We start from the raw sequence: 24,802 nt of genomic DNA on the forward strand, positions 1-24,802 counted from the left end.
AGCGGTGCCATTTATGAACAACACTATGATAAACTAAAATGAAGATAATTGAAGTACATCGATATTATCGACTATCGATCTAACTTTTTGATATTATTTGATATTTTTGGGATATATATATATATATATATATATAGTATAACGCTCTCTCCTCCGATTTTCCTGTAATTTTATAAATTTATTTTTATTTAACAAAGAAAAATCGTCGCTTCTGATTTATTTTCAAAATTGATAAGCTAGAAAATGATAGTACTGCATACTTACCATTGATATCATTTGATATCATTAATATTACTTTATTATTAATATTTACTCTATTATTAATAAAATTTAATGTGCCAATTCTGCCAGTCACTTGCATGGATAATTGAGCACAGAAGATAAGAATAAAAGTTCAATTTTAAATGAAATTATATTTTAAACCATAAGCATGTATAAACATGTTTAAAAACATTATGATAACAAAAGAATCATAGAATTAATATTATGTTAATTTTTGTACTAATTTTTAAATTACATTATATTGTGAAATATTTTTCAAGTCACTCTATATTTCTATAAAATTGTGCTATCAACAGAGAAATCTGAATGAAACTTCGTATCTTCGTAATAGTAACATCAACACTCGCGACACTCGCCAGCAAGATGTCGTCGGCTGAATTGAATCCAGCTCCCTTGCGAGTTTCTCCTTTCATTAAGGTAAAATAAGTATAACTTTTTTTCTAAATATTCTATCGTCGCATATTCTCTGATTCATCCTCCTTATACATTTTATTCCATTGCAAGACGGTTCCATCTTGCTGTCCAATTGAAATGTCATTATTTCATGTGTCACAACCAGATTCATCTTATTATATAATTTTTCCATCACTTCGTGAAGATATTTGTAATTGATAAATGTATATAAAAAATTGATCAGTGATTATTCAATTGTTAACGATTCATGGCTTCGATTTCATTTATTCAATAAAATATCTCTTGCCCAACATTCTTCGATTTTATAACCTTGAAACCCTGAAAAAGATTAAATGTTTTGCTCTGTATAAAATAAATGTTTGAAAAATTAATAAATTCAATTAATAATAAACTTTTGATAATATCATCTATTATTTGATAAATGATATTTCATTTTAACTTTACTAAAAGTATTAAAAATGATACTGGAAAAATGGAGTTAAAAGTTTGTATATAAGAATATGTCTACAAGGATATAAAATTTAATGGAACATATTGCCCATTGTAGTTTTGTCGTTGGAGTCTGCTACTAACTGGAATTGCTTATGGTGCATATCATCAAAGGAGGCTTAAAAAGAGAGAGGATGCCCGCAGAGCAGAAGAGCTAAGACTTAAACCTATGCGAGATGCCAAGTTAGCCGAAGAAAAGAGACTTGCTCTGTTGGGTAAGAAATTTACTACAGTTTAAAAATATATAAATATCATTTTAGAATTTCTTATTTTATAATATTAAATGTCATTATGTATACAGAATATTTTATGAAATTGTTAAATGTTTTTTTTAATGATAATTTTTTTATTAGATTTTTTTTATTGGCCTTTAAATTATAATTATACATGAGATGCTTTGCATGAAAATTTTCTATTAATCAAAATACAAGAAGAAACATCCAATCTCAGAGGCTGTCTTGTAATAAAAAGATATATAATTATATAATTATATAATTATAATGTAATGAAAATATAAATATAAATCTTTTTTTTCAGCGGAACAAAAAATGTTTGACGAGTTTTTCGCTCCAAAACCCAAAACAACATAAGTGTAATCTGTTTGGCATTAGTATATGTATGGCATTAATTAATTTGTATGTATCTAAAAAATAAATATATAAAATAGTCAACATACTGCTCCAACATTGTTGTCACATTCACAGATAAGAAATTCTACATTGTACAAAAATAACAAATAAAGATCTGTGAAAATAATAAATTATATATAATATGTAATCTGCCACTTGTACAGAATATTCTATGAAATTGTATGAAAAATATGAGATTTCATGATAAGCATGTTATAATAAATATGCTAATAAATATATCGGAATTGACATATACAAATAACAACATATGCAATATGTGCAATGTATATAGTTTCATTTCAAACAATAAAAAAAAAATCGCCCGAACAGGGACTCGAACCCTGGACCCTCAGATTAAAAGTCTGATGCTCTACCGACTGAGCTATCCGGGCCTTATATCTAATTTGCTTTCAACATGTTAGTTACTATGGATACATATTTACCTTAATATAAAAAAATTTTAATAATTTTTTCGTGTTAGGAATTACTTAAAAATAATTATAAAAATTTTTTTGAAACAATTTGATAAATAAAATAATTCTTAACAGTTAATATTATATATTTTGTTGATGTGCTGTAAACAAAATTAAAATATATTTATTATTTAGAAAAATAAAATTTCTAATAAAAAAAATGTTAAAATTATATTATTTGATTATATGTATGAAACTGAATTAGGAAAATAAATCTACACAATAGAAATTCAATTCATGATGCATTAAATGATTTTTCTTTTTTTCGTTTTCACAATATTCATTTTGTAACATAGTATATATGTATATATATTTTACATTCATACCAAACAGATATATCAACATATGTATATATACTTATATAATAAAATTATCTTTTTTTAAACAATTTATGTATACAAAAATATATATCGGAATGAACACCAGTATATGTTAAAAAACATATTAATTTTTATACAAAAATAAGAATTGTTTTAAGAGATTCAAAACATATCTTTCTGGCTGCGTTCGGAAAACGCGCTATTAACGCTTTCACAGCATTCTATCCTTGATTTGCATCTAATGCGCGGTATAGAATGATGTGATAGCGCTAATAATAACTTATCGAATGCAGTCTCTATATCTTTTATGTAACAACAAAAATGATATTATATACTATGATATTGTCATAAATGCTCAAAGATTTTTGTTCCCATAAGTTTTATTTGTTTGATGTTTTTAATCAGCAATCAGTTCTGTTTTATTATCCTTTGTAATAAGTTGCAGAAGAGAACCATTAGCAGGTCGATCTTGATTTTGGGACCATTTCCAGAACAAGCTAGACAAAGACAATTTTTTTTAATAATAGAAACTAAGATATTACAATAATTGATAAACATAAACATGTTATCTTACTTTGCTATAAATTGAAGCGGAGTCCACGTGCTTGTATCGGCTTTAGGCATCCATTTCCTGTTCATTGGCGTATCTAAGGTAACTGGTAGTATGCAAGCTACCAAGCTGTTGAAAGGAAGACCGCTATCTTTAGCTGCCAAGGATTTCGTCAATTGATGAATCGCTGCCTTTGCCATACCGTAGCCAATCATGCCTAAAAGAATAGAGTTGACTTATTAGCAAACAGGGAAAAATATATCTCACACATCTTGTACATGTTATACATCTTGTATTATCACAAAAAACCTGGAGTTTCTGCTAATGCCGCCTTAGCGCCAGTCAAAGAAAGGAATCCTCCCTCTTTCAAATATTCAGCTGCAATGCTAGCAGCTATAACGGAACTCCAAACACTTTGTTTCCACATTAAATCACTATTTTTCACAAAATCTTTATGAGCCGCATTACCTCCAGCCCATCCCCCAGCTACGCAAATAATACCATCAACTTTTTCATCTTTCAATGTATCTTTAATTTGAGTCAGAATCTCCGTTTGCTGTACAAAAAGTAATTAATTAATGTTCATTGCTTGGATATTTAAATAAAAATGTAAACAATAACAAATTACCTGTTGTTGCCAATTATTGTCTAGATTTACGATTATATTTGCATCTGCTTGTTCATTTGGTTTCATATCAATAGAGCCAACCCACTAAAAATTATAATATGACATATATACTCTGCACAAATAAAAATGTAATTTTAAATTAAATATAAAATACAAACTTACACGATTATTACACGGTTTCAATATAAATACTGAATATTAAATAATTTTTATAAATTTTTTCAAGGTTGAAAGGTACGAAATCAATAAATATCTTTAATTTATAAAATACAATGTAATACTTAAAATCAACAAACATAAAAATATTTGATAATTTTATATATAAACAATAACATAAATTTATATAACATGATAATTAGGATATAATAGATATATTTATAATTTTTGAAAAATATATAATTTAATCTAATATAGAATTATTTATCTAATTAATATACATATAATTTAAATAAACATATAATATACATATAATCTAAATAATTTACATATACATATAATATAATACATATAATAATATACATATAATCTAAATAATTTTATATTGCAGGCATAATTTTATATTACATTGCATTTTATAATGCCTGCAGCGTAAATAAATTGCTTCTACAAGGAGATTCTGTGAAAGGACTTGCTTGACTACCAGTAACCTTGGTATACATAATTTTTATGCAACATCCTTCAGATAACATCTCTATAAATATTTATATATATATATATATATATATATATATATATATAAAAGAAAAAAATTTACATAAAAGAACTTTTAATTAACGTTAATTAAAGCAAAGGCTCTAAATAATTAATCATTATTATGAATATTATTAATATATATTATGCAGTACTTTATTATTTATTATAATTATATATTGCATAACAGATATTTATCAGCAAAAAAATTAAATAAATAATATAAAACTATGCACATTGCGTACAATCTCGAATTATTCGGCGAAATATAAAAGTCGTCACAGATTGAAGTTTCCTTTCCGGAAAAATCAGGAAGGAAATAGTTGACAGTCACTTTAATAGAATCACAATGGCACTCCCATACGCCGTTCAATACAAGCTCAAATAAACTTTATATAAATTACATATCGCACAGCGAAAAAATGCTTTTTATTTTATGAGAATATCAAAAGCAGAAAAGATATAAAAGGTGTGAAAATATTTACGATTTATGATACGGTCGGATAAAAGTCACCGATAATTCAATAATAAAATTCAGATTTTTGCGTAGTTGTTCCATCATTTAATAATGTAATATTATTTGAATCGTTAATATTATTTATTAATATTATTTTTTTAAAACGTACGTATATACATTCGTATATGTCCTTCTCGACTTAACAAAATTATTTAATAATATTCATAATATCGGAGCACAGATTGAGAAATTTTGTGCAACATACTGCCGATAAGGTCTACCGATAAGATGACCGCGCGATTAAACGAATTCGGATTATATCAAACGCGAGGGTAACGGCATTCCGAAGTCCCGCTTACTCACCCAATTTTGCGATTTGAATTGCGATACGCAAGCCGTGCCGAGGGCACCCTTACCCCCGTACACAATCACACGTCCAAGTACCGCTGCCATTGCTCGATAAGTGATACGATTTTGCGAGTATCGCAAGATCCCGACCCGGAACCCGGAATTCTACGATCGTCGACGGAACAATACGAGCACGCGCGAAGCGACTTTCGGAAAATCTCGCGAGAGGAACAAATCTCTTGCCATAAGTTATATATATATTGGTAGATGGCTATCCGTGTTACTTCGTTACGTGATGTATCGCAAATTATTATAGCATTTTAAGTATGCATATTTATGTATAAAACATTTGTATAATAAAAAAAAAATTATTTTAATAACACATTCAAATATTTATATTAACAATCGCAAATTTATATCGATAATTTATATCGATAACATCACACTCTTCAATTACTTCCCGGATTCCTCGAACTCTTTTAATGATTACGAAAGTAAAAGAAAATGTGATCTTCTCAAGTGATAGGAGGAGTGGAGGGGAGTTGCAGGGTTCAACTCCTCTGAAACTTAAAGAAAAAGGTTAAAGTTATGATTTACAAAATCTAATATTTTTCATTCAAAATCAAGAACGAGGAGATATTCTAAACTATAAAATATCCAAAGAAACAATTTGTTAACGCAAAAAATTGCTGTTTAACAGGATTGATAAAAATCCTCCTCCTGAAAAAAATCTTGAATATACTATCTTGAATATACTATGAGCGCATCCATAGAATAATCGTAAGCTTATTTAAAGCATTTATTATTTCTTTCTTCGTTCTCGGATTTCCAATAAAGACCTTGAACACAATACAAGAAATATTAAAAACAAGAATAAATTAAATATTAAATTTTTATTAAATATAATTTATTTGTGTTTATTTTGCGTTATATTTAATCTTTATTTCTGATTTTTATTTCCAAAATTTAATATTTCTTCTTGTTCCTAATTTCTATTTTTTCCATTATGCGCAGGACTTCAATGTGGCGGAATGATCACATGAGCCGTGGTCGTATTTCCCGCGAACACGATATCGAATCGCCGCAATTCCGCGATAACGTTACGTCATCGCGCGACAGCCCATCACAACGAACGGTAGACGGCGCCGGTGGCAAGCAATGTCCGCCGGAAGACTCGATGGGTTGGTCTAGCGTGACGTCAGGTTCGTCAGCCTAGTTGGGTTAGGTTTTACGCTGGAGATTCTAACGACAAATTTTTTGTTTGACGATTGATGTTTTCCCTGTGTCGTGTCGACCCGTAATCGAGCGACGCCGTGGTGTCCACGCAACGACGGCCGGTGATCGCATCTCGTTAAGCGTACGATCGCGGAAGACTCGCGTACTTCGGCGTATATGAGATTTTAAACGGAAAATGAGTCGACATGAAGGTACGTACGTGCGCCTGTGCTCCGAGCAAGTCGGAGCCCGCGGGACGGACGATCGCGCGGAAATTACGCGGGTCCGCCGTCGCGGCGAGCGGTTTCTGGGCCACGTCGAGCACGCGGGAACATTCGTCGAGAGTCCGCGGTGGCCCGCGGCGGCGTCCACGGCACCGTCGAGCCACGGGAACGTCCTTTTTCACACGGGACATATCCCGGGAGCTTCCGTGCTCGAAGGGGCCTAATGTCAGAGGCCAGATGGCAGCACACGGTGAAAATTCACGTCAATTTCTGCGGATTTGCAACGTTTTTCCGAGTGATCCCCGGGGATCCGTGATGATATCCGGTTTTCCCTCGCTACGGCCTGTTGTCCGGTCGTCAACCAGCACGGCCGAGCAGCTGTCAGACCGTCGTATCTTCTCAGCTGACTCCCCTTTCCGAACGGTCTCTTGACTCATTTTCCCCTGATAGTGATGACTCTTCTCTTCTTGTAAAACATATTGCAGCTTTTTTGCAACGTTCTCGCGATCTTTTTGCATAAACTGTTTTAATTGCGTAAATCGTTAATGAAAATATTATATAGTCACCTGTACTCTCGCGCGATTCTTTCATCTGTGGTGTCTTGTCGAGATCATAGTCTCGCTGCTTAATGTATGTCATAAAAATAATGTTACCAGTCACGTTGCTCTTGAGCCTCTGGCCTTTGAGATTTTAATAAGTCAAATCTCATTCTGCACGTGTTTAATAGTATACACAATATGAGCGAATTTGTGTTTTTTGAATAAAATTTTTTTGGAGTGACAAGATATGTTATATAATTATCATGTCTGATATAAAGATGATAGATCAAACTGAAGTGCCACTTAAAAATTCTAGTTCATGTCGTGAATTTCAGATATGATACTTTATTGTTACCAAATACTGCATATTATTATATTATAGATTTTATCCTTTAATTGATTGATATAAATGTATGCGATAAGTTTTTTTTATAAAATATCGGTCAGTTTTTCCTTTGTGTTTATTATACTTGAGTAACATATATTCCAAATCTTACATGCCATTGTTGCAAGACTGTGATTCATATTCACTGCACATTGCTATTTATAGTTATAAAGTCATCTGACTTTTGATATAGAGTAGTAATGGTACTTTATTGACAAATAAGATATGTTTTTAACTCTGTTTTACATAGCGTAATTGCAGAATAAACTTTGTTAAAAACGGTGAATGCATTATACAAATATATTATTTCAATTAACATAGTATTACATGTTATACTATAAAGAAATCTGAGTATTTAAAAAAATTTATATAAAATCCAAATATACATATATATTTTTTTAAAGTCATGATTTACAAATAGCTTTATTAACTAATGTAAGCATTATTTTCTCTTTCTCTAATTAATTTTTTATCCTTTCTATTTTATGTACATTCTTTCTATTGTATTCTCTTTTTTAAAAATGTAATTTAGAATTTTTTATATAAAGCATATATAGAAAGCATAACTAAATTATTATAATTTGCAAGTTGATTTTAATATGTTGAATACTATATTTATTATTTGAGAAATTTCAGATTTCTTTATATTTTTATTTTATTTTATATCTTAAAACCACTTGTGACATTAATTAATTCTGCTAATATATTACTCCTTTTTCAATTATTATAAAATAATTTTATAAAGAGAAGGAATTTTTATGATTCTTGATATATTAAATCATAATTTACATGAACATGTTTACAACTTTATTACAACTTGATTTCATTATTATTAGAAGTTTATTTTATTATTATTATATTACTAATATATGTGTGTATATGTGTATGTATGTATGTATGTGTGTCATGTTAAATTATTTATAATATTAATTGTTAATAAATCTGAAAATAGCATGTAATAATGCATTTTTTAATAATGCAACAACATATTTATAAATAAATTACAATAAATTACAAATATTTAAAGCATTATTATAATCAGTCTCATATTTTTATTATATATACATAATATTTAAAATATTTGTGTATGCATATCTAATTAAACTTTTTGTTTTAGGTGTTAGCTGTGATTCCTGCTTGAAGGGAAATTTTCGAGGTCGTAGATACAAGTGCCTCGTATGCTACGATTATGATCTATGTGCCAGCTGCTATGAGGGAGGCGCCAGTACCACTCGCCACCTCACAGATCATCCTATGCAGTGCATACTTACTAGATCTGACTTTGGTAAAATAATTATCAAATTTAAAATATATTTGCATTATAATTATTGATAATTATTGACAGTCAATTATAAAAATATTGAATATATAAAAAACTCTGAAAATATTTTATATGTTTCATGTATATAAGAAAATGCTTATTTCTCAAAGTTAAATTCTTATACATAATTATAAATATCTGAAAAATGACTTTCTATAAATCAAACTTTTAGTTATATGAGATAAATCAATTTTTTATCCTAATTTATTCTTCCTTTAATTTATTGTAAATATATATGTAAGAAAGGATATATTTTAAAATTATTATGATATATATAATATATAATGATGTTAACTTTTAAAAATGCTACTGTTATTAAATATTTGTTCATTCTTAAATGATTAATTTTTCAATAGAATTATACTATGGTGGCGAAGGAGTGAGCGTAGAACAACCTCAATCCTTGACTTGTCCCTATTGTACAAAAATGGGCTTTACCGAGGCTACATTACAAGAACATGTTGCTGCTGATCATCCGGATACTTCATTTGAAGTTGTACGTATATGAAGAGATAATTATTACATAAATGTATAATGTAAACTTATATACTTTTATCACAGGTTTGTCCAGTATGCGCAGCAGTGCCAGGTGGCGATCCTAATCATGTAACTGATGATTTTGCTGGTCATCTAACACTAGAGCATCGTAGTGGACCAAGGGACCTGATTTCCTTTCTGGATGAACCAACTGCAAGTAGACATGGTGTTAGACGGATACCACATCCATCTAGAGCTGTTGGAGCACCGCGTGGACGTAGGTATGTACATAAGATATTTGTTAGATAATTAAGATTTATTTATTAATATTTAATATTATAAAATATTTTTATTAAAAATGTTAAATTTAATAAATTATTAACATTACACGATAAATATTAATAAATTAAAATTTTTTTCATAATTATTATATCTCTCACAATTAATGATGTCATTTCTAAATTTTATCTATCTGTAGAATGTTATAGTAATATTACTAGATATCTTTTATATTATAAAAATAACGGATTTTTATATTAATTTTATAATTATATTTTTATAGATAGGTTATCTTACAGATATTGCATTTGACAATAATAAATTGTAAATTTTTTGTAATGAATGCCTTAATGAAAATTTGATTGTTATGATCAGTTACATAATTTTATTATCATCATTACCTCATCTTAGTTAATGTTCATTGGAGTATCATTGGACCTGCAGGTCCAACATGCATTTCAGTTCATCTGGAGGGTTAAGCCCAAGTAATCGCGACGGTATAGATCCAATTGCGGAATTGCTATCTCAATTGTCGGGAGTACGCAGAACTGGAGGTGGAAGTGGACAGAGTACATCAGCACCTACACAACTGCAACAATTACAAATGCAATTGCAATTAGAACGACAACAAGTCAGGGTATAATTTATTTTTACTTTGAATGTTTTTTTAGAATCTTTATTAAGTTATGCATAATTTCTGCATGTATATCATCATGCAGAAAGTCCAGTATTTCAGTTTGAAGTCCAAGTCAAACGTATATTTATTATATTATAAACATATTAAATATTCATATTAAAATGTATGCCTATTTGATAGTGTTGGCAAATATTTATCACAAAAATTTAATTTAAAGTGAAAATAATAAATTATGAAGCATTAAGATAATTGATTAAAAATTATTTTGAATTTTTAATCAAAATCATAATCTAATACATGAATCTAATAAATATATGAATGTAATATGTCTACAATACTACATAGTTTAAAATTATTCTCAGATGCGATATATCATACTGAATTTATATTTATTTGTATAAATTGAATATTTTAAATCTTGTGATTTTCGTTTTCTTATCAAAATCCATTCTTTTTATCTTTTGCAATAAACAATATCAATAGAATATATAGAAGTCATTTGTTGAGGTGACAAGATGTTGTTGAAAATGAAAAGTAGATATTTACAAATAGTCGAATGTTAAAAGAATAAATAAAGTGGAAAAAGCACAATGTTTACAAAGAAAACGAAGAAACAAGTTTTCAAGAATTTTAATTAGTTATTAATTTCAATCAAAGCTTGAGAAATTTGAGCAATGATAATAATAGAAAGCAGTATTAAAGTAAGCTAATAATTTTTTTACTTTTTGATATTTTGTTTATTAATATAATAAAATACATTATTAATATTATTTATGTCAAATTTTTAACATTATTTACATATATTACAGCTTAGATATCATTTCATATATCTATAATTTTTTCGAGAATTTGTATTTATGACTTTTACAAATTATTTAAATGATTATTGTTTCGATAATTACATGATTTTGATAAAAATCATTGTACAAATGATTATATAGATCCTCTTTGTACTCTTTATACTAACTTTCTACAGTGAAATAATTTTAGTTTTTTATAAACAAAAGAGTTAATTATTTATATATTAAGCAATATATATTAAAATAAAATATTTTTAGGCTGCTAGACAGCAACTTGAAAGATTACCCAGGAGACAAACGCAAGTGATCGGTTCTGTAAGTGGCGGTAGCGGAGGTGGTAGCGGTGGTAGCGGTGGTCATACTACTACTATGGGGACAACGAACAGTACGAGTAGTAATAACAATGCGACCAATGCGGCCAACCCGTCCGGTGTATCTTCGACTAACTCACAGAACAATATGTTCCTGTTACCCAGGTACATCTTTTGCTGTAAATTGGAATATTTGGTTAATGATATATATTTCAAAATGACAGGTAAAAAACATCGTTGTTTGTATACAGAATTTCTTGATAATCTTAAATAAAATTTAGTTAACTTCAATAATACTTTTGCGTGTTAGTGTTAATTTGAATCTTAATTACTTAGACATATCTAAAATTGAAAATTTGAGAAAAGAAAAAGAAGTAACTAGACAAATTTTCATTCAATGGAAAAAATTTGTAATTATTTTTTTTTTTATTAATTTATTTTAATATTTTAATTTAACTATATGTTTTATCACATAAAACTGATATGTTTTATCATATGAAAAAAATAAAATGTTTAACTGTTTAATTTATTTAAATATAATTGTCCCTCTATATTTGTACAGATGCACTGTAACCACGCCATCTGATTCGCAACTGCAAAGTATTGAACGCGAGAGTGCAAATAGGAGTCTTTTTGCACGTGAACTTATCGTCGGAACGCTTTCCCAAACATTGTCAGAATTAATGCAGCAGCAGTGCGCTGTGCAAACACCGGCATCAAATGCGACTACTGCCACGACCAGTCCCGAAACACCAAACGCCAATACTTCTATCGTTACCACGAAGAAATTGGGAGTAACTCAGGAAGCAAAGAGGGAACAAGCAACAAGTAAACATGTGACATCACAGGCATCTATGCAACAAAAAGAATCGCATATTCTGCAGGCTGCTGCTGCTGCTGCTACTACTGGCAGCGTAGGTTCAGGTCTGCAAAATCAGGGCTTATCCTCGAATCCTAATAGCATTGCAACGCAAAATCCACCTATAGTTCAAACATTGATGCATAGTGTATTACCTCAGCCATTGGTAAGCATCCTTTCTGGCAAATAATACAATATTTTTAAGTATATATATATATATATATATATATATATATATATATATATATATATAAACATATATATAAAAATGTTTATATAAACATATATATAAAAATTAAAAATTAATTAAAAACTTGAAATGAAAGAAATAATATATCTGGAACTCGATGTAACTATATTTAGTATCTATCTTTACCGCGCGAGTTTATTTTATTTTTCACTTATTTATATGTAGTTTTATTATTATTATGCATAATACTTACATCAGTGTTACTTTGAGATCTGTTATGCTAGATCTCAAGTTCTGGAAGTGATATCATTGAAAACAATAACAATTAATGCATGACAACTATGGAAAATCGAAATAGTCCTCATAGAATTTCGTGTGACTTAGGTCCTGCAGCAACCACTGCCGCCACCAATTAGAAATACTGGTACTGGAACTATCAGGGAACCGATAGCGGCTCCGGCGCCTGCTTACCTCAGAGGTGGAGTTGGCTCGGTCGGAGTAACAGGCTCTTCACGTAGGAAGCCAGTTAGGGCAGTAGATGGCAGAAACCAATCTACGGAACCGCCACCCCCACACTAACCCCTCCTTAGCCCGTATACCCATCCACCCTGACTCCTCACACAGGATCCCTTAGCACTAGTCCTAGCACTGTTTAGAACACCTCATCATTATTGTTATTATTATAATATTATATATTAATAATTATTCGAAACGCCCTCTCCTTCCCTCCTCTTTTCCTTCTCTTTCATCTCCTTCACCATCTCCTTTTGTGCCCTAACGCTACAACTTCCTCGAACTTTAATCTCGCCATTTTTGCTGTTACGTGACATGGAACAAGGGCAAGGGCTGATTCGCTGGCCATCGTGGCAAATTTGCGAATAATGTACATAACTCACACTTCTTGCAGTCATGCTCGGAATATATAGAGTTCGTTCGCGTGTACTACTCTTCTTCGAATGAGTCTTGCCACGTTCTTCCACGCTGACGTGCTACCACGATACGGCGTTACCTTTTATCCGCTGGAGAGCAGGTGTTTGCGAACAAAAATGTGTTATAAAAAGAAATTCATATAAAGCAATATTAGCGGTTATCGTTTGATTATCGAAGAGTAATATCCATATAAGGATATGCGACATGAATCAATTTGCTGACATAAGAACTTTGTAATATATTATAGTACATATTTGCTCCGATGCTAGTGAACGAATATGTATGAAAATGTATTTTTTCCAAATTGTATTTTGATTTACATACCCGAAGAAAAATTGAACGATGAGCCGTTAATATGCTGGAAATGATACCCTTTTTTCAGATAAAAATACATCAATGCAAAATCATGCCTGGGCTGGTCCGTAATACTAACGCTTTTAAATTGCTCTAACCTACAGATAACTTCTCCGGCGCACTAATAGTTGAAAAATGGTACACAAAACGATTGTAGGAACAAATGTCACGGATGGTATAATAATGCAGACTAACGTTGCTGCATATTTTTCAGATGATTACTTAGATTATAAATCTCGTTATAATAGACTCCTGTATGCTTTACAATCAATAAATCATTGGTATAATGTACAGAAAAGTCATTTATAATCTATAATTATCATTATTATTCATAATATTCTATATAAACTTCCTTATCTTTTAATTCATTAAGTAGTTTATTACACTTATGACACTTTTTATATCCCAAATGCAGGAAAAGTTTACATAATGAGGCTGAACAGATATGTTGAGAGTAAATTTTATTTTATTTTATCCTCTAAACAGATGTTTAATAGAATTTAATTTAATTTAATAAAAATCAGTACTAGTAGCGGACCATCCCTTGGCACGTATACATGGCATAAAAAGATGATGTCGTAAAGTGGAGAGATTATATATTTAGATATTACAAATGATTATTTTATGACAATTTTTAAATTGAACATTTCAAAATACGTGGTCTCTGGCACTTATTAAATGTGTATTTAATGTTTCACTAATATTTAAATATTGTTTGTCAGATTATTCATTTTCGCATTATATTGTATATTATGTAATTTTACATTATATGTATAATTTGACGCACAGAGTTGAGGAATAAAGTTTCTTTTAAAATTAATCGCTCCATTTTAAGACATTAAACAATGTAATCATAAAAAAATTTTATCTTTCAAAATTATTCCTAAAAAGCGTAAGATAAAAAAAGTCTGTCATCGTGTTTTAATCGCGGCAACGAAAAATCTCTAGATTTTTTTCTCAATTTTGTCGCAAATCTTTCAATAAGGCTTTCAAATATGTCTAATAATGTCTTTTAACAGAAATATGTTTACATATTTCTTTTATAAAAAATACGTGAAGATAATATCGGTAACATTGTATCGGATATATAATGCATACGAGGATATATTTGCAAGATTTTTACAAAGTAGAAAATTTCAAAAATGTTTGCGTATATGAATATCAGCGTTATTTGTTTTCCTCCCCTTCTTTCGAGTACTTATACCTTCCCTTTTTTCGCATGTTTACATAATCGTCGTATAACATAATCTCTTTCATCCCGTCATCAATTTTCTTGATCCAAATTGTCTCTTATCTAAGATCCCGTGTGAGCGTGTATCTGCAAGATGTGATGGTAACCATACAGCGTTTTATAAAATGCGCAAAAAATGATATATACACGCCGTGTAGATTCATGAAAAAAAAAAAAGAAGAGTTAAAATATTTAGTGTGCGAATCTATTACGATAGAGTATGAACTTCAAAGCTTGACCAACTTATTTTCTGATGCGCAAGATCGAGAACTTCAAAACTAAAAAAAGAAAAAAAAATAGAAACAGATTGTAACAGAAATCTTTAATTTTTAATTGCCGTTTCTCCGATGTTTATCTAATCTTTTTGAATGTTTTGCTTGTCTCTATCTGTATTCGACGTATGTATACTTTGAACGAGTGTTCCTTTTTTTTTGAATAGTTATTCACGATCCTGTACTTTGTACTGTGTAATTAGTTGCAATTTACAAAAAATTAGATCCGAAACGTAATAAAACGGGGTGCACTTAATTGCCTTAATGCAGGATGCCTGAAAAATTAATGGAGGAATCGACAGCCGTCTTTGAGAAGCGGATGTGCCTGCATTGCAAAGTCTTTGCGCATGATGCTCCGTGATGAAGTTAATACTGTACTGAGCTAATCTTAATAAACGTATGCGTATGTAAAATTATCAAATTGCGAATATTGAGCGAATTTATTGCACCGTTCTGAACTGATTGTTCGAATCCGGAAGTTTGTATCCAGGAACGAAGCAAGACTCTAATATAAGATCTAATTTCTTGATTTTTATCTTTTATCATCAATTTCTATAATCGAATATTTTCTCTAAATTGAATCCAAGACATTGCTAGATTCCTTGTTTGTACGCAAGAAATTATGTTTCCCTTGTTTCCACGTCACTTTTCCGTATTGTTGAACTTTATCCTTTTCTCTTCATTCGAGGTGTTTCTAATATTGGTGTTCGCGGTGCAATATGTCATTATTACAACATACCTACTTGAAAAATTTTACAGCAACATATACTTTTTTCTAAATTAAAAGACATTTGTTCTTTTCAATTATTGTCGATCCGATTTATGAATTTGATTGCGAGGTAAACTATATAAGGAAAAATTTGGGATTTCACGTTTATGCAAATACATATATCGCGATTGTTGTAACGAATGCATCCCAAGCAGAATGAAATCGAGCGCAAAAATATCCATATAGTCTTCAAACGAAAAGTGCGCAAACGACATTTCCTTCCCGTATTCCTCTTTTCATCGGATAAGATTATCTTTTCTAATGAATAATATTTTCATTTATATTTTACATATGTATTGTTTGTTATCATATAAGTGAATTATATAATACAGATAGATAGATGTACACAGAAACGGAAGTGCACGTGTTCATATTCGCAAATGCGCATGTGCACGAAGAAAATCTAAAGTAATGATGCAGTTATGAAAGAAAAAAATATATAATGGAATCAAACAAAGAAAAAGAAATTATGAAATAGCGAGAAATAGAGCTAAGGAACCAACATTCGAAAAAAGATTTTTTTTAATCATGATAATTTATTCTGATTATAATTATCTCTTATTATCGTATCATTTTTTAACATTAATTGATCATTGATTTAATAGTTGATTTAATTTCTAAGATTATACGTTTAAATTCGCAATACAACGTAATACTTAATTGTAATATATCAGATAATTATTTTAAAACAAAGGAAATGTCATAGCACGCATGTCGAGTAGAAATTAAGCGAAATCGCGCTCATTCGAAACAATTACTGTGTACTGTAAACATGAGAATTCCTTTATTCCCATGTGTACATATATATTCTCTCTATTAAAATGTTTCATTTGATGTTATATCTATACTGCAGTAACTGCTGCATAAAATCTGCTATCATCAAATGGGAGAAAATTAAGTTACCTTTCTCGTGGATTATTTTCTTTATAAATTAAAATGATTTTGAATACCTCATTTTTTTTAAATTTCACGAATTAATGAAAATGGTCGGCATACCTGCACGAAATTGTCAAGAGCAGATATAATGTATATAGAATATAAACAATATAAACAAGTATAATATTTTGCGTGAACGATCACACGTGAAAACGATGACGTGATGACGATGCATGGAGAGGATCGTGCATCCATCGCTGTGTGTTAGTCGAATTCGTAGCAATGCGATATTCGATGTCGTCCTTTTATAAACGGAAGAACAGGGAACGATTTGACGAAGAGAGAATATTGAGTCATTTTGTTCTAATTAATGTAACTATATTCCGCTTTTAAACTAGTCTTGTTTGACTTCGAGAATAAGAGACATAACAAAACACAATTGTGAAAGATAAAAACTTCCTGTTTTCATTCCGGACAGGCTTGTGATCAAGAGTGAGAGATTTTAAATTTTAAATTATATATATATATTATATATATATATATATATTAAATTATATATATATATATATATATATCGAATTCTGGAATTTTCAAAAATTCTCGTTAAATTCTGAGATTTTTAAATGTTAAAACGTTAAATTAAAAATTTACTCGCAAGGATTTTCTTTAACATTGATGAAGCTTCTTTCATTGTCTCTTTCATATCATCTATTTCTGTAATTCGTATTATGGATAAACAAATCGAAATTCCAATAAATGTAACGAAATGTCTATCTCTTTACATCAATAATTCACTCTTGTTCACGACTTGGTCCCGCAATTGATCGCTTAAGTGCGAGGATTGATGTAATTTCGATGTGAGTTCGATTTACTGCTGTTTTGAAAAATACAAGAGATTTTTGGAAGTCTGAACTCAAATGAAATTATGCCAATTTTAAGCGCCTAAACAATTACCTGATTAAAATGCATTTTGCAGTTAAAAATTTTGACTTTCAATTAATTTCAGTAGCGTGTTTCCTTTCACGAGCCGTAGTCAAAAAGAAAAAAATGATATGCGAAAGGATCTTAAAAAAAACTTATGTAATAGGTATATAAACGGTAGAAAAGAGAGAATACGCTAATGATGTAGTTGTTGATCCCTCAAAAAAGTTTTTAGATGCAAGTTTGCCATTATTTTGCTCGTTTGAAGAAAAATGTAATAATGTTATAAACGATATCCAAAGAAAAAAAAATCTCGGACGAATTTATGTCTGGGAAAAATTTTTCTCTTCTATTTATAAAACATAAAAACAATATGAAGCTCGTTTCCTTCGATGGGATGCCTTAGTCTTTAAAATGTTCAAAATTGATTTATATTTTGATCAATACTGTGGAAAGTGATTAAGCCGTTTTTATCACATTGAACTTCATCTGTTTTAGGGAAAGAGTTTCATGATTGAAAGTTCAACTTCTATGTGAAAGTTTAAAAAACGATTACAGGAAGCATCTCTTCATTTGGAAGATAATTGTAACAAGTATACTAGTTGCATCGCATATGATACTTGTGCGATAGTTGATGGTGTGTTAATTAAAGTTTGCACGTTTTGTCACCCATGCAAGAATCATCCTTTATGTGACACTTAAGATCTCGATCGGACAGAACTTTTTGTAGACAAGAAGAAAGTAAACTGATCATGTCATTTCTCGAGGAAGCAGTTTAATTAACGGCGAGCGATGGAATAAACTCTTTGTAATCACGAGTTTTAAATCGCCGATTAAGCAATGAACTTCTTCACCGTCGAGGATTTACGAAGCTTTCTCTTCAGACATGCAATTTTAAATCAGGAAGAGAAGAGTAGCTTCCAAGCTATCGCTTAGGGCTCTTTCTTCATCTTTGATTGAGAGTGCGTAATCACATGAATTGTCGTATGTTAAGGAAATTCCTCATGAATTTTTACCTGACTTTTCAATCGACGATGTTACGAATACATTCATTACGATGCACGAAAGTGAGAGCGTGAATGAGCGAGAAAAAGAAGAAAGAAAATCTACATTGATAATCGAGAACTATTGTGCGTTGACACAACACTCTTCGAAGCGGAAAGTATCGATGAGCATTACTGTTAAGTTCCAATAGAGAATATCCGAGTGAAGTCTTACATGTAATGATTATATCGAAATGTAAATTCTGTTTGGTTGTGTATTTTATGTTATACGCCTCAGATGCTGAATATAATGGAAATTCAATCAAAACGTGTTTAGTAATTCTTCCATTTTGAATAATTTATTCTTTTTTTCTTGAATCTTTTTCCTCAAGAATAAAATATCATGATTTAATAATGCATTTAATGGATAAAAAATCGAGATAGGCTTCAATCTAATTTAAATTTTTTTCACTAAAAAGATCTTCACAAATGGAACACACATTTAATCTTTTAAAATTGTATATTTTATTTATGTTGTTTTTATAAAATGTGTAATTATATATACATATATAAAATGATATATGTTGTATATATTACTGCAATAATTGAAATTCCTAATGTTGTTTCCTGTTGATTGACAAATATTTTTTTAAACGTCCCGCGCTTATGAGCAACATGTAATACGCAGTTTATCTGTTGATATCTGTGATAGATATCTATGATAGAAATAAAGTTGCATTGATTTTGCTATTCGGAAGGAATATGTGCGTCATGTTTGAACGTTAATTAGTATGTTGGCAATTAAGTATTTAGATTAATTTAAAATTTAATTTCAGATTAATAAAATTTTAAAGACAAAGAAATTTGAATATTGGTGCACTGTAATTTATAATTGTGGAATATTCGCTGTACCACAGCACATCATGGTACATCACACAGAGCATTTAGATAACGAAGATCATTTTATGTATGAGATAACTTAAGATACCATTTAGATACGTTTTGTGGGCACATGGTTCGTTCGCTTGTTCGAATAGCCAGATTGTTGCATAGTGCTCCGAGGATGGCGTCGCTCGAAAGCGCCAAGAAAGCTGCGGCTTATAAAGCCATAGATGAGTATGTCCAGGTACATTGATTTATTTTAGAAATCATATAATTATTAATCGCGTTGTTTTTCTATTGGTTGAGGTTATGCATATGCCGGTGAATTATTCTTTCAGAACAACACTGTTGTCGGAATTGGCAGCGGTTCTACTGTGGTTCATGCTGTTCGTAGACTTGGTAATAGACAATATGTAATATGATTATGTTAAGTAATAAATTTTTATTAAAAAATCATATTTCAAACATTACAATCAAATCATCTATTTCAATATTACTTTGAAGTTATTATATTCTTTTTGAATAAAATTATAATTCTATTATGTTTTTTTCTCTTGTAATTTACAAAAATATTATGTAAGACTTTTTATATTTAGCTGAACGTGTCGAGGAAGAAGGACTTAGTGTAGTTTGTGTCCCTACATCGTTTCAAGCTCGTCAACTTATAATAGAGTATAATTTAACTTTGGGTGATTTAGAAACTTATCCACAGGTGATTCTTAATTATTCTTCTTATATTAGATATATATTTCTTATTGTATGTTATATATATATGTTATATTTTTATAAACATAATTACAGCTGGACTGTGCAATTGATGGAGCAGATGAAGTTGATGCTGAAATGAATCTTATCAAAGGTGGTGGAGGATGTTTATTACAAGAGAAAATCATTGCTTCCTGTGCTAAACGGCTTATTATCATAGCAGATTATACGTAAATATTGTTCTTAGCATCAATTTTATATAATAGTATGATCGTTATTACAAGTATATGTAACTATATACATAGTTACATATAATATTTGTAACTATGCATATAGTTACATATATTTGTAATAACAAATTTTGATAATACAATTTATTCTTATATTTCAGAAAAAGTTCACAAAAGTTTGGCGAACATTATAAAAAAGGAATTCCTATTGAAGTTATTCCTATGGCATATGTACCAATTCAACATAAAATTGAAAAGACTTATGGAGGAATTGTGAAAATCAGAATGGCTGTGGCTAAAGCTGTAAATATATTTTAATTGGATTCTAAATTATTATAAAACTAAGTAATATGTAAATTTTATATTATTTGTACAGGGTCCAGTAATAACAGATAATGGTAATTTTATTCTGGATTGGCATTTTCCTGTAGACATGACTGATTGGAACAAAATTAATGAGGAAATATCTTTAATACCTGGAGTCATTGAAACTGGCTTATTTATAAGTATGGCTGAGAAAGCTTTTTTTGGTATGCAGGATGGCAGTATAAAGGAACAAATATTACATATTTGCAAGATTTAATGTATGAAGATTATATTTTATCATTGCTGAGAAATAACTATCAAGTGACTTATAGATAATGTCAAATGAAGATAACCTTTCTTTACAACTTTGCTCTTTGTTTTGCTATGTACGTCATTCCAATTGCATTATTGCTGCTTTTTATACATATTTTATACATTTCTTCCATTGTTATGCACTTTATACATATTAAACTATTTTTTTTAGTATTATGTGAATTTACAGTTATTTTTAAATAAAGTATATTTAAAAAAAATCAATTCTAAAAATACATTTTATAAATACAAATAATGTAATTTTTAAATGTAAACTGTTTACCTTGAAGTACAAAGTTGTAAAATCAAGCTGAAAATAAATTTATTATTATATATAGTATTTATATTTATGTTTTTAATTTTATATTTATACATAAAACATACATAATTCTAATACTAATTCTATGTAAATAATAACACGAGATTATTATCTATAATATATCTATTTAATATGTAATATATCTAAAAATACATTCATTTAGATGAATTAGATGTATTAAATATATTTTATTTTAAAATATTTTTATATTTATATTTATCTATATTTTAGATTATTCAGATATATAATTTTTCGAATATTAACACATAACATATAAAAAGAAAATCTATTCCAATTATATTTGTATCTTTAAAATTTATACCATATAATAAGGAAAAAATTTATGAAATAATAATATATCAATACTGTTTACATTAAACATGATTATGTGATATGTAAAAATTGAATACTTTGCATTATAAAATAAAAAAAACGTCGCCCGAACAGGGACTCGAACCCTGGACCCTCAGATTAAAAGTCTGATGCTCTACCGACTGAGCTATCCGGGCGATCAAGAAAATTGATGGTTAATATTGTATTCTATTTTGCTCAATTGAATGATATGTATATACCTATATTATATTTCATAATATAATAATTAATTTTGTATTAAATAAAATCTATAATAATATTTATTAATAAAAAAGACAATTAAAAATCAAAATAATATGAGTTGCTTGGTTTTCATCTTTTTCTTAAAATTAAAAAAAAATTCATTCTGTAAACATAATTGTTTTCTAAATTAATTATTCTTACAATTTTGGAATTTGTATTGTTATTTATTTTAATATAATTGCCACAAAATATGAATTGAATATACTAAATTTAAAAAAATTTATATATGTATGTAAATGTTCTTTGCATCTTCTTTTTAATTTGCTTAAGCAATGAACGCTTTGAAAATCACCGTGTTGAATGCTTCTGTATAAACGACAGACTATGAACATATTTATTTTCTTTTATGCAAGATGGTTATATATTTTCCATAAGACGCATCTCTTATTCATAAGTGAACTATCATCCAGTAGCTATAAGCAGTGATTTACTGCTTCGCGCCGTTAATTTAGCAGCAGCGTTTATACCTATCGTAAAATTAGAAATCATCTTTATTTAAATAAATCGGTGGTTTCATTACACAATTTATTATTCAGTATTTATTCATGATATAATTATTGTATATATCTTCCGATAAGGAAAACATTTTTTTAATAATTTAGAATTAAATATTAAGGAGAGAAAGAAGAGCACATGCTCAAAGACAATTTATCTTATTAGTTAAATAGATAAATCATATTTATTGTTTCGTTTTTTAGAATTACAAAAATCATACACAATACCTTTATCATCTTAACATTGAGTAATTAGTTAATTGTTTGGCTGCCAAAAAAAATTAGCATTCTGTTAAACTAGCGATTTTTTATTACTATCTCAAATAAAATTTAATTTTATTTTTTTTTAATTCATCTCTTCTCTCTTTCTTTCTCTCAGCGGCTTTTGTTAATCTTATCAAAAATTTTGTCGGCAGCAAATATGTTAACTAAAAGGAAAAGTGAAAAAAAAAACATAAACAGCCATTGACCGACCAGGTTGAACGACCTAATCGTAACTCAGCGGGTTCTGATGTGAGAACGGTGTAAGTACTTAACTCTGGCTGTTTTTTCTATGATTTTTTTTATACGGAGACTCTTATCGGCTGACTCACTAGACTTCGTTTCCTAGCATCGATTTAATCGACTAATCTTTTCAGTTCTGATACCTTCGCTTTCAATTTTTGCATAGTTCAGGTTGTTGTTTGTACGTATAAATACATGATAAATCAAACCTTAGAAGGAGATCTACTTACATTGTCTTCATGCATATTGTATAAATCGAAAGTAAAATGTTTTTTATTACTATTGAAATGTAAATTCTGTTACTTGTCACGCTATTACGACATCAAATGTTTCTTTTACTTTTAATTAGCTTGTCAAATGTTCCGTCGGTAGAATTTTACGAAAACTTTGTAAATTTATGCACATCCGAGATAGAAATTTGATTTTCGTAATTTGAAACTAATACATTGTTTTTAGATTTCTGCTTAAAAAATCTAATATATTACAAAGATCTCATTTATGCTATCATGAATGAATACTTTATTAAATCTTATGAGATGCAAAATAGATGCTAATTACCGAACATAAAATAAAATTGAGATCAATGTTGATTAAACAAGAAACAAATTCGAAAAAAACAATTATATATTTCTTTTAATAATATTTTTACGTATAACGGCTTCAAAATAAATCGAAATTAGATAATATCTCTTGAAACAATCGACATTTCTACACCTCCACATACTGATATTTCCAGAATTTATACTGTACACGTTCAATTTTTACTTTGTACATAGTTTTTCGATGTAAAATTAAATTTTCTACAGACTACACTGCAATATACACTGCAATTTTTACGTAAAAAATATCAATCAAATTATCATTGTATTGCGATGAATTTGGATACTGCGTATCGAATCGTTTTGAAATTTGCAACCAATTAGTACAGCATCATAACGAAGTGCGAGAGAACGAGAATTCTTTTGCAGGTGGTACGCAATAAAATTTCAAATAGTCGAGATGCGATGCTGCATCAATATTGTCATCGACACCAACGTTAAACCGTCTTATGACAACTATGACCTATGACAACTTATGATCCGTGGATCTTAAGGGACAACATGAATTATTGGACATGCCGAACTGCATAAGATGTACATTTTGCGAGTAGTCACGGAATTCGGAGTTCAGATGTAATCTCTAAAGGATAGCTATGCAAAAGTTAATATTATGTGTCTTCTAATGAAGAAATAATCTAATTTTAATTCAAAAATAACTTCCAATGTCTTTTATAATTTTATTTATATCCAGCATGTTACATATAACGTATATGTTAATTGTAATTTTCTACTCAACAATGTAACTGTTATATAATACATGTGTTATGTAACAGTTACGTTATTGAGTAGGAAGTTACAACCAACATATGCGTTACATGTAATATTGTGCTTGCTGGATAAAAAAATTCTAGATAAAAAAATTTTAAATTAAATAATTGATTATTTATATTAAATTCAAATATGCTAAAATTAAAATAAAAATTTTATTTATTTGACTTAATTTTTTAAAACAGATAAAATCAAAGAGAGAGAGAGAGAGAGAG

At 29.1% G+C, this 24,802-nt stretch overlaps 4 protein-coding genes and 2 non-coding genes across 6 annotated transcripts; 3 read left to right on the forward strand and 3 right to left on the reverse strand.

Moving 5' to 3' along the window:
• Positions 1-559: 559 nt before the first annotated feature.
• ATPsynE (ATP synthase, subunit E) lies at positions 560-1,945 on the forward strand. Its single transcript, XM_011631447.3, has 3 exons — positions 560-699; positions 1,244-1,400; positions 1,723-1,945. Exons 1-3 carry the CDS (start codon positions 589-591, stop codon positions 1,773-1,775), a joined length of 321 nt encoding a protein of 106 aa, XP_011629749.2. The 5' UTR covers positions 560-588; the 3' UTR covers positions 1,776-1,945.
• A 188-nt stretch (positions 1,946-2,133) lies between these two features.
• On the reverse strand, positions 2,134-2,206 carry TRNAK-UUU (transfer RNA lysine (anticodon UUU)). Its single transcript has one exon. It is a non-coding gene; the product is annotated as a tRNA-Lys (tRNA).
• Positions 2,207-2,516: 310 nt separating this feature from the next.
• Dhpr (dihydropteridine reductase) lies at positions 2,517-5,456 on the reverse strand. Its single transcript, XM_011631448.3, has 5 exons — positions 5,296-5,456; positions 3,786-3,869; positions 3,467-3,713; positions 3,182-3,374; positions 2,517-3,104 (listed from the first exon to the last, which is right to left on the reverse strand). Exons 1-5 carry the CDS (start codon positions 5,383-5,385, stop codon positions 3,005-3,007), a joined length of 714 nt encoding a protein of 237 aa, XP_011629750.2. The 5' UTR covers positions 5,386-5,456; the 3' UTR covers positions 2,517-3,004.
• Positions 5,457-6,461: 1,005 nt separating this feature from the next.
• LOC105422165 (E3 ubiquitin-protein ligase KCMF1) lies at positions 6,462-19,181 on the forward strand. The gene is made up of 8 exons (XM_011631449.3): positions 6,462-6,707; positions 8,761-8,928; positions 9,321-9,460; positions 9,526-9,722; positions 10,165-10,357; positions 11,416-11,633; positions 12,031-12,493; positions 12,902-19,181. The coding sequence occupies exons 1-8, from the start codon at positions 6,692-6,694 to the stop codon at positions 13,094-13,096; spliced, it is 1,590 nt and encodes a 529-aa protein (XP_011629751.2). The 5' UTR covers positions 6,462-6,691; the 3' UTR covers positions 13,097-19,181.
• A 319-nt stretch (positions 19,182-19,500) lies between these two features.
• Rpi (Ribose-5-phosphate isomerase) lies at positions 19,501-21,628 on the forward strand. The gene is made up of 7 exons (XM_089082452.1): positions 19,501-19,617; positions 19,690-19,979; positions 20,074-20,134; positions 20,332-20,447; positions 20,537-20,670; positions 20,832-20,973; positions 21,047-21,628. The coding sequence occupies exons 2-7, from the start codon at positions 19,866-19,868 to the stop codon at positions 21,251-21,253; spliced, it is 774 nt and encodes a 257-aa protein (XP_088938578.1). The 5' UTR covers positions 19,501-19,617; positions 19,690-19,865; the 3' UTR covers positions 21,254-21,628.
• Positions 21,629-22,043: 415 nt separating this feature from the next.
• TRNAK-UUU (transfer RNA lysine (anticodon UUU)) lies at positions 22,044-22,116 on the reverse strand. Its single transcript has one exon. It is a non-coding gene; the product is annotated as a tRNA-Lys (tRNA).
• Between the last annotated feature and the right edge of the window lie 2,686 nt (positions 22,117-24,802).

The sequence above is a fragment of the Pogonomyrmex barbatus genome, unplaced genomic scaffold (assembly GCF_055798465.1).
Source record: "Pogonomyrmex barbatus isolate J1 unplaced genomic scaffold, ASM5579846v1 scaffold6, whole genome shotgun sequence".
Classification (NCBI taxonomy): Eukaryota; Metazoa; Arthropoda; class Insecta; order Hymenoptera; family Formicidae; genus Pogonomyrmex; species Pogonomyrmex barbatus.